The 11855-nt window shown below is 42.1% G+C and overlaps 1 protein-coding gene across 2 annotated transcripts in view; it reads right to left on the bottom strand.

Annotated features, from left to right (window-relative positions):
• The window catches only part of LOC106605399 (dynein axonemal heavy chain 5), a 58952-nt gene that overhangs the window by 20595 nt on the left and 26502 nt on the right, over positions 1-11855 (bottom strand). For both annotated transcript variants that reach the window (XM_082975394.1, XM_082975395.1), the window contains exons 41-50: positions 11614-11855; positions 9017-9193; positions 8476-8680; positions 5625-5767; positions 2610-2744; positions 2231-2353; positions 1849-2062; positions 1347-1570; positions 669-867; positions 61-233 (exon numbers count right to left, since the gene is read on the bottom strand). In XM_082975394.1, coding sequence (XP_082831520.1) covers positions 61-233; positions 669-867; positions 1347-1570; positions 1849-2062; positions 2231-2353; positions 2610-2744; positions 5625-5767; positions 8476-8680; positions 9017-9193; positions 11614-11855 — 1835 coding nt within the window. The remainder of the gene's footprint in view (positions 1-60; positions 234-668; positions 868-1346; positions 1571-1848; positions 2063-2230; positions 2354-2609; positions 2745-5624; positions 5768-8475; positions 8681-9016; positions 9194-11613) is intronic.

The raw sequence follows: 11855 nt of genomic DNA, 5'->3' as shown, positions 1-11855 counted from the left end.
AAGGTGGTAATAATTGCTCATTAACACCTATAGGTGAACATAATGACAGTTTCCCTCTACCTTGACAAGGTGTATCATAGCATCTCTGAAGAACACCATGTCCATGCCAGCTCCTCTGATGCTCTCGTTGTACTGGCCAAGGAACATGTTGAGCCTGTCCATCAGGCTCTCAAGCGACTCGATGGGCTCGTACACCTTGGGCATCTCAAAGTCTGTATCCTCTGGCTCCTCACCTGGTGGGAAAAATGGAGTCATTGTCAATGCAAGATTATTCATTCAAATGATCCAGCTCTCTGCTAATGTAGCACGCAGGTAGTTTTTCTTGGTTTGGCAATATTGAAGCACTTTGAATTTAAATAAAACATTTATTTTGTATTTATTATTGTATATATTCATGTAATATCATTATAATATAATTATTGTATTTATTCACATAACCTGCAATTCACCTTTAAACTGCAGTGTCTACAACATAATAATAAAGCTAAACACACCATCTTAGAATGTACTGATTGAATCCTTAATACAAGGTAGAAAAATACAGCACATATTTAATATAGACAATATGGGTTCAGAAACTGTAAATGACTTATCTCATGCAGGATCATGGTATAGATATAGTGTATGTATGTGAAGAGGCTATACAGAACCTGGTACTCTGGCTATACCTGTAGCTTCAGGAGCATCTCTTAGGAAGTCAACAAAGTAGCCGTCTACTCCGAAGTCGACCACAGCCCGCTCTTCCTCTCCTAGCTCCTCCTCTACTAGCTTGGCCAGGGCCCTGTCGAACCAGGCTACATCTTCTGGCATGGTGAACCGGTCCGCGATCACACGCTTACACTCATGCTTCCACAGCTGAAGCAACACCTACAGCATACAGGGTAAAAAATAAAAAATAAATTCTCATGGAAATGTTAAGTCTACATTCACAGAACGACTGCTGATTAAATGTCTAGAATCTTACTGTAACTTAGGACATCATTTCATTCAGACCTTTGGATCCAGTGAGAAACCTTTTGATATGTATTCCTCTAGTTGTATTGGATTGACTGATTGATTTTTTTATGTTAATGTATTTTCAAGAGGAAATTCAGTCACACTTTATTTGAATAGTCCGGACAGTCCATCTGTAGAGCATGTCATACTATCAACAAACTATCTATTGATAAGCAGCTGCTTGCTAAGGTTACAGTAAGGGTTAGGTTTAGAATAAGGGTTAGGGTAAGGGTTAAGTTTAGGGTTAGTTGATAGTTGAAATATTACTGATAGTCTGTAGCGCATCTACAGATGGACTATCCAAATAAAGTGTTACCGGAAATTCTCTTTAGAAGTTTTAATGGACTCACAGTAAGAGAGTTGACCAACTCAGCGTTTGGGTTGAGCATGCCCTGCCAGACTCTGGACAAGTCTCTGAGGTTGAAGATGTAGTGGAACTTGGCCGGAGTGGGCAGCATCTTGACCTTGGTCATTTGCCACAGCCGACGGGTCATCGGCACCAGCTTGGTCACAGTTCCACGCACGTCTTCTGTGAAGCCTCGCCGGGCACAGTAGTGTCCTGTCCCGATGACTCCTGGTCAGGGAAAGGAATGAGGTGAGGGGAAAAGGGGAAAAGTGGTTGACGACATGAAGGTGGGCGAAGCATTGAGGTAAATAAGTTAAAGAAAATAGTGTTTTTATTGAGAGATATATATAATGGTGTAATTATATATGGATATATGGATATCTAATATAGTCAAAATTCAAACAAGCCCAGTGTCAATGGATGAGAAGTAGTACAGGTAACTCAAATTACATGGTCAGAGTCTCCACACAGATGCAATTCCAGAGTTTTTAAGGAGCCAAACCCACCAAATATCTTGTCGATGGATGCGTTGGAGGGCAGGGTGCAGTTGAAGATGGAGAACTGCCTCTTCAGTCTCTGTGGGATGTCGTTGCGGCCTCCCCCTGGGTGGATCATCGCTGCAAGGAACTGGATGTCCACTATATTGGTGAACTCCCCCGGCTTCTCCAGATTGAAGAACCCGTTCTGTTCCATCAGCTGGCGGACTATCTCATTGGTGACCTAAAACGGGGTGAGTCAAATTAGGAAATTTGGTAAAAAGGCAGAATAAGCTGTACACTCTCGGATTGCAATTTCATATGGTAAGGTTTCCCAAGAAAACAAATGGGAAAATTGTAATTTTTGGCCTTTCGCTATGGTGATTTAACGAGTGCTGAGTTTGAGTCCGACCTGATCTCCCCATTCGTTGATGACTGGCATGTTAATGTCGTCCACAAAGACGGACATCTTCTTCCCTGCAGGAGGGCCGTAGGTGGTGCCCATCCGCTTGTCCACATAGCTTTCCACAGTCCGCTGGAAAGAAAGAAAGAGATGGGTTGAGTGTTTCATCTTTACAGACAGTGAATAAAGGAACAAAACACACATTTGAAGTAATGTTACTATAAATAAATGGCGCATAGACCTGAAGTAGTCAGATAAACTTTCTGACAAGTGACTGGAAAACATTTCATTCATTCACAACTGATCTTAGAAAGTCCTACCCATCTAAAACTTGAAAAGTTAGAATAAAGAGCAGGAAGTATGTGGTGTTGTTTTGGAGGTGTAATACCTGGAACATGAGTGGAGTTGTGGCGGAGGAAAAGTTGAGACTCTTGGCCATGTGAGTTTCGGGGTCGTACTTTGACATGTATCCCTTGATGATGACGGTCTTGGCTGTGCCTTGCTCTCCGATCAACAACACAGCCTGCGACAAAACGAGGAAGGGATTACTCTTGAGGATCTGACAAAGATCACATGGCTAGGGGGTAATTTATCCTCCACATACAAGCCAAATTAACAATACGTGTCCACTCAGAACAGGATTGCTGATATAGGATCAGTTTAGATTATAATAAGAATATACAGTAAATTCAGAAAGTATTCAGACCCCTTCACTTGTTCCACATTTTGTTACCTTACAGCCTTATTCTAAAATGGACCCAATACCCCATAAAAACAAAGCAAAACAGTTTTTATTTTTGCAAATGTATTAAAAATGAAAAATGAAATATTACATTTACTTAAGTATTAAGACCCTTTACTCAGTACTTTGTTGAAGCACCTTTGGCAGTGATTACAGCCTTGAGTCTTCGTGGGTATGACACTACAAGCTTGGCACACCTGTATTTGGGGAGTTTCTCCCATTTTTCTCCGCAGATCCTCTCAAGCTCTATGAGGTTGGATGGGGGCGTCGCTGCACAGCTATTTTCATGTCCCTCCAAAGATGATTGATCGGGTTCAAGTCCGGGCTCTGGCTGGGCCACTCAAGGACATTCAGGGACTTGTCCAGAAGCCACGCCTGCGTTGTCTTGGCTGTGTGCTTAGGGTCTGAGGTCCTGAGCATTCTGGAACAGGTTTTTCTACAAGGATCTCTCTGTGCTTTGCTCCGTTCATCTTTCCCTCGATCCTGACTAGTCTCCCAGTCCCTGCCGGTGAAAAACATCCCAACAGCATGACGCTGCAAGCACCATGCTTCACCGTAGAGATGGTGCCAGAGTTCAATCTTGGTTTTATCAGACCAGAAAATCTTGTTTCTCATGGTCTGAGAGTCCTTTAGATGCCTTTTGGCAATCTCCAAGCGGGCTGTCATGTGCTTTTACTGAAGAGTGGCTTCCGTCTGGCCACTCTACCATAAAGGCCTGATTGGTAGAGTGCTGCAGAGATTCTCCCATTCTCCCATCTCCACAGAGGAACTCTGGAGCTCTGTCAGTGACCATCGGGTTCTTGTTCACCTCCCTGACCAAGGGCCTTCTCCCCTGATTGCTCAGTTTGGCCAGGTGGCCAGCTCTTGGAAGCTCTTGACGGTTCCAAACTTTTTCCATTTTAGAATGATGGAGGCCACTGTGTTCTTGAGGACCTTCAATGCTGCAGAATTTTTTTGGTACCCTTCCCCAGACCTGTGCCTCGACACAATCCTGTCTCTGAGCTCTACGGACAATTCCTTCAACCTCATGGCTTGGTTTTTGCAGGACCTTATATAAACAGATGTGTGCCTTTCCAAATCAACGTCCAATCAATTTAATATACCACAGGTGGACTCCAATCAAGTTGTAGAAAAATCTCAAGGATGATAAATGGAAACAAGATGCACTTGAGCTCAATTTCGAGTCTCATAGCAAAAGGTCTGAATACTTATGTAAATAAGGTATTTCTATTTTACTGTTTTAATACATTGGTAAAAAATTCTAAAAACCTCTTTTCGCTTTGTCATTATGGGGTATTGTGTGTAGATTGATGAGGAAAACAATCAATTTAATACATTTTAGAATAAGGCTGTAACGTAACAAAATGTGGAAAAGGGTAAGGGGTCTGAATAATTTCTGAATGCACTGTATATACACCACATGACCAAAAGTATGTGGACACCTGTTCATTGAACATTTCATTCCAAAACCATTGGCATTAATATGGAGTTGGTCCCCCTTTGCTGCTATAACAGCCTCCACTCTTCTGGGAAGGCTTTCCACTCGATGTTGGAACATTGCTGCAACATGTTGGGCGATTTGGCCTGGCTTGCAGTCGGCATTCCAATTCATCCCAAAGGTGATCATGGGGTTGAGGTCAGGACTCCATGTAGCACAGTCAAGTTCTTCAACACCGATCTCAACAAACCATTTCTGGATGGACCTTGCTTTGTGCACGAGGGCATTGTCATGCTGAAACAGGAAAGAGCCTTCCCCAAACTTTTACCACAAAGTTGGAAGCACAGAATCGTCTAGAATGTCATTGTCCTAGCCACCGTGCTTCTTTCACATGCTTTGCTTGCTGTTTGGGGTTTTAGGCTGGGTTTCTGTACAGCACTTTGAGAATATCAGCTGATGTACGAAGGGCTATATAAAAATAAATTTGATTGATTTGATTTGATTTGATTGTATGCTGTAGCGTTAAGATTTCCCTTCACTGGAACTAAGGGGCTGAGCCCAAACCATGAAAAACAGCCTCAGACCATAATTCCTCCTCCACCAAACTTTACAGTTGGCATGATGCATTCGGCCAAACCCAGATTAGTGTCCGCCCACTGGCGGCGAGCTTTACACCACTCCAGCCGACGCTTGGCTTGTGTTCGGCTGCTCAGCCTTGGAATACCATTTCATGAAGTTCCCGACGAACAGTTATTGTGCTGACATTGGTTCCAGAGGCAGCTTGGAACTCAGTAGTGAGTGTTGCAACAGAGGACGATCTTTACGAGCTATATGCTTTAGCACGCGGCGGTCCCGTTATGTGAGCTTGTGGGGCCTACCACTTCGTGGCTGAGCCGTTCTTGCTCCATGACGTTTCCACTTCACAATAACAGCACTTACAGTTGACAAACTGACTTGTTGGAAAGGTGGCATGCTATGGCGGTGCCACGTTGAAAGTCACTGAGCTCTTCCGTAAGGCCATTTTACTGCCAATGTTTGTCTATGGAGATTTTATGGCTGTGTGCTCAATTTTATACACCTGTCAACAATGGGTGTGGCTGAAATAGCCGAATCCACTAATTTGAAGGGGTGTCCACATACTTTTGTATATATAGTGTACAAAGGGGACTTGATCCTAGATCAGCACTACTACTCTGAGACCCTTTGTGAATATGGACACCCACCTTGCCCTGTTTGGCGATGGTCTGGATGAGGAAGTCAGTGCGCACATTGTCTACGTTGGGGACCAGGATGGATCCGTACTCTGGGGTGAGGTCTGATGGGTAGACGTACTCCTCCACCCGTGTGTTCCAGTGGACCCAGTGACCTGCACACACAGGAGGACATACAAGAATAAGTCATTGAAAAACAAATAATGCGAGCATCATGAACACCATCCATGATGTCCTCAGATGGAATTTTCACCATCCACAGTGTCCTCAGATGGAATTTTCACCATCCACGATGTCCTCAGATGGAATTTTCACCATCCACGATGTCCTCAGATGGAATTTTCACCATCCACGATGTCCTCAGATGGAATTTTCACCATCCATGATGTCCTCAGATGGAATTTTCACCATCCATGATGTCCTCAGATGGAATTTTCACCATCCACAATGTCCTCAGCTGGAAATACTTTAGTTCAGTTGTACGGAATGACTGTCAAATAGATAAATGACCCTTAGTTTGTTCAAAAAGGACAACATTTTTCTGATGATAATACCCACCGGAGGGTGAACATATCATGAAAGACTGGTAGCAAGCAGGACTAAGGTAACACCAACATCAGATGTGCGGGTGAATTTAACGCATATTGATGGTTTAATGAGAGATCTGATGGTGATATTTCAATGCACCGACTTTTTAATTGAGCAAGAGCACTGTGAAAGATCAATATGATCTTATGATCTACACTGAACAAAAATATAAATGCAACATGCAACAATTTAAAAGATTTTCCTGAGTTGCAGATTATTTCAAATCAGTCATTTGAAATAAATGAATTAAGCCCTAATCTATGGATTTCACATGACTGGGAATACAGATATCCATCTGTTGGTAACAGATACCTTTAAAAGAAAAAGGAGGGGTGTGGATCAGAAAACCAGTCAGTATCTGGTGTAACCAGATGTGGTGCGACATATCTCATTCGCATAGAGTTGATCAGGCTGTTGATTGGGGCCTGTGGAATGTTGTCCCACTCATCTTCAATGGCTGTGCGAAGTTGCTGGATATTGGCGGGAACTGGAATACGATGTTGTACACATCGATCCAGAGCATCCCAAACATGCTAAATGGTTGACATGTCTGGTGGGTATGCAGGCCATAGAAGAACTGGGACATTTTCAGGTTCCAGGAATTGTGTACAGATCCTTGCGACATGGGGCCATGCATTATCATGCTGAAACATGAGGTGATGGCAGCGGATGAATGGCACGACAATGGGCCTCAGGATCTCGTCACAGTATCTCCGTGGATTCAAATTGCCATTGATAAAATGCAATTGTGTTCATTGTCCGTAGCTTATGCCTGCCCATACTATAAGCCCACCGGCACAATGGGGCTGACATCAGCAAACCGCTCGCCCACACAACGCCGTACACGCTGTCTGACATCTGCACTTTACAGTTGAAACCTGGATTCATCCGTGAAGAGCACACTTCTCCAGTGTGCCAGTGGCCACCGAAGGTGAGCATTTGAAGTTGGTTAAGCACTCAGATGAGCTTCCCTGAGACGATTACTGACAGTTTGTGCAAACATTTTTCATCAGCTGTCCGGGTGGCTGGTCTCAGACTATCCCGCAGGTGAAGAAGCCGGATAAGGAGGTCCTGGGCTGACGTGGTTACACGTGGTATGCGGTTGCGAGGCCGGTTGGACGTACTGCCAAATTCTCTAAAACGAATTTGGAGGTGGCTTATGGTACAGTATGGTATGAATATTCAATTCTCTGGCAACAACTCTGGCATTCCTGCAGTCATCATGCCAATTCCACGCTCCCTCAAAACTTGAGACATCGTGGCATTGTGTTGTGTGATAAAACTGCACATTTTAGAGTGGTCTTTTATTGTCCCCGGCACAATGTGCACCTGTGTAATGATCATGCTGTTTAATCAGCTTCTTGATATGTCACACCTGTTAGGTGGATGGATTATCTTGGCAAAGGAGAAATGCTCACTAACAGACATGCAAACTTAAGCTTTTTGTGCATATGGAACATTTCTGGGATATTTTATTTCAGCTCATGAAACATGGGACCAACACTTTAGATGTTGTTTCGTTTTTGTTCACTGTATCTTCCATAACAGTAAAAAGAGGACTGAGTGTGTGTTGTGAGTTTGTGGAGTCTGTTGTGGTGGATGAATCAGAATTAGTTGGGTAACAATAATAAATAAGATGTTTTATTTGCATAATATGCTTATGTGAAATACTTGTCATATGTGAATGTATTGTTAAACCATGTGAAGAGATGGCGTGATTAATGGGGAACCAATTATTTGTCTCCACAATGTCTGTGCGCAAGTCACTCCCCTCAGTGAGCTTGTCCAGGAGTGGAGTCAAGAGGGGGTTTACTTGAGATGGGAGTATCTAGAGTTGTCAATTGATTTATGCCATTCGATGAGCTAATGGTTCTGTTCTATACTGTACCAGGGAGAGACGGTTCCAGTTTGGGGTAGGAGGACCAGATACTGGTCTATACAATGAACACTGTTGATACAGCAGTTGCTGTCTGCTATGCTTTATAGATATCTTTCATACAAAACGTAACCTTTGTGAACTGTTCCTAAGATCTGTTGTTCGTCATGTACGTTGAGAGGGGTGGATCTTGGGTATAAAATATCTTTGTACTTTTGTGTAATCACTTTTCAATGGTTCATTAGAGATAGCGTATCATTGAAGGTCAAATGCTTTTGCAAAAGCATCTTAATTATTAAAGATGTAGTTTTAAGTATAACTCTGACTTGTTTGTAACTCTCCTCATTTGGTAATGCAGAAATTAGCCACCACACTGTCTACTGAACATCTACCCCTCACCGTCTGTAGTGACGTGGTAGTCGAACATGGTGTCCTCGCTGTCTGATGGTATATCTGGGAGGTCCAGATGGATGTTGTCGTTGCCACGGAGCCAGCTCTCCATCTTCCTCCTGTCTTCCAGCTCCAGTAAAGCTCCAATGCTCCACATGAGAGCAAACACATAGAGACGCTCCACATGCTGCCTGGACACCTCCCCACACTGCTCCTGGAACACAACAGTCACTATCAACACAACATACTGTACCAAAGCCCTTCTACATCTTTATATCTACTATATTTCATACTTGGTACTCAAATGAATCAGTCATCTAGAGTAAAGGGAAATTCACCCTCACATAGATGCAGAGTCCAGAGAGTTATAGTCCAACAGTAATTGAAAATAGTGCTTAAGGAAACACAATGACAGGATTAATTAAATCAGTTAGGTATTAGAACATTCCAATTTGTCTCTATGAGGAATGTGGGGGCAATTCATTCCAACAGTATTCATAGAGCTCAGGGTTTTTAATATGGTTGGAGTATGGAGGTTTCAGGTGCCTACCTTGGCGGGGATGAGGCCCTGCAGCATGTTGATGCTCTGCATGATGACGAAGGCCTCCAGCATGTCGATCTTGTACTCCAGACAGCGAACAGTGAACCGGTAGAGCTCTGGGAAGGAAGAGGAGAACAGCTCTCTCAGCACCTCTCCCTCCTGACGGGAACGCTTCTTCAGCCAGCCCTGATAGGGGACAAAACACACATGTATTCATGTAGACAAAGATACACAAATATACACACACAGACAAAGATACACACATACACAAATATAAACACACATACAAAGATACAGACAAAGATACACACATACACAAATATACACACACAGACAAAGATACACACACACAAATATAAACACACAGACAAAGATACACACAAAGATACACACACAGACAAAGATACACACACAGACAAAGATACACACATACACAAATATACACACATAGACAAAGATACACACACAGACAAAGATACACACAAAGATACACACACAGACAAAGATACACACATGCACACATACACAAATATACACACACAGACAAAGATACACAAATATACACACACAGACAAAGATACGCACATACACAAATATACACACACAGACAAAGATACACACATACACAAATAGACAAAGATACACACATACACACACAGACAAAGATTCACACATACACAAATATATACACACACAGACAAAGATACACACACACAAATATAAACACACAGATAAAGATACACACACAGACAAAGATACACACATACACAAAGATACACACACACAGACAAAGATACACACAAAGATACACACATGCACACATGCACAAATATACACACACAGACAAAGAGACACACACAGACAAAGATACACACATACACAAATATACACACACACACACACAGACAAAGTTACGCACATACACAAATATACACACATAGACAAAGATACACACACAGACAAAGATACACACAAAGATACACACACAGACAAAGATACACACATGCACACATACACAAATATACACACACAGACAAAGATACACACACAGACAAAGATACGCACACAGACAAATATACACACACAGACAAAGATACACACATACACAAATATACACACACAGACAAAAGATACACACATACACAAATATACACACACAGACAAAGATACACACATACACAAATATACACACACACAGACAAAGATACACACATACACAAATATATACACACACAGACAAAGATACACGCACACACAAATATACACACAAAGATACACACATACAAAGATACACACATGCACACATACACAAATATACACACACAGACAAAGAGACACACACAGACAAAGATACACACATACACAAATATACACACAAAGACAAAGATACACACATACACAAATATACACGCACATACAAAGATACACACATACACACACAGACAAAGATACACACACAGACAAAGATACACACAAAGATACACACATGCACACATACACAAATATACACACACAGACAAAGATACACACATACACAAATATACACACACAGACAAAGATACGCACATACACAAATATACACACACAGACAAAGATACACACATACACAAATATACACACACAGACAAAGATACACACATACACACACAGACAAAGATACACAAATATATACACACACAGACAAAGATACACACACACAAATATAAACACACAGACAAAGATACACACAGACAAAGATACACACAAAGATACACACATACACAAAGATACACACACAGATACACACATGCACACATACACAAATATACACACACAGACAAAGAGACACACACAGACAAAGATACACACAAAGATACACACACAGACAAAGACACAAACAAAGATACACACACAGACAAAGATACACACAAAGATACACACATGCACACATACACAAATATACACACACAGACAAAGATACACACACAGACAAAGATACACACATACACAAATATACACACACAGACAAAGATACGCACATACACAAATATACACACACAGACAAAGATACACACATACACAAATATACACACACAGACAAAGATACACACACAGACAAAGATACACACAAAGATACACATATACACAAAGATACACACACAGACAAAGATACACACATGCACACATACACAAATATACACACACAGACAAAGAGACACACACAGACAAAGATATACACATACACAAATATACACACACAGACAAAGATACCCACATACACAAATATACACACAAAGACAAAGATACACACATACCCAAATATACACGCACAGACAAAGATACACACATTCACACACAGACAAAGATACACACAAAGATACACACACAGACAAAGATACACACAAAGATACACACATACACAAATATACACGCACAGACAAAGATACACACATACACACACAGACAAAGATACACACATACACAAATATACACACACAGACAAATATACACACACAAACACATAGACAAAGATGCACACACACAAGCATGCACGGATGTACGCACACACACACACACACACACATTTTCATCCACTGATAAAGAGTGAGCGAAGGTTCTGTGCCCACCTCCAGAATGGGGCTCCAGTTGAGCACAGAAGAGCTCATGAACACCATTCCGTTACGAGACACGGTGGCAGGCGAGGCGTTGTCGATGTTGTGGGGCTCAAACACGATCTTGCAGTTGGGGGCCATGGGGATCCTGTCTCCATTGGCCAGGGTCAGAGTCCTGTTGTCATCCAGTACAGAGTTGAGGTTCTCTATCCAGATAGCATCTACTGGTCCATCTAGTACTATCCAGATGTGCTCCC

This window comes from Salmo salar, chromosome 05, assembly GCF_965601325.2.
Source record: "Salmo salar chromosome 05, fSalSal1, whole genome shotgun sequence".
Classification (NCBI taxonomy): domain Eukaryota; kingdom Metazoa; phylum Chordata; class Actinopteri; order Salmoniformes; family Salmonidae; genus Salmo; species Salmo salar.
The sequence above is the reverse complement of the archived record's forward strand: the minus strand, read 5'-3'. Positions and strand labels throughout refer to the sequence as shown.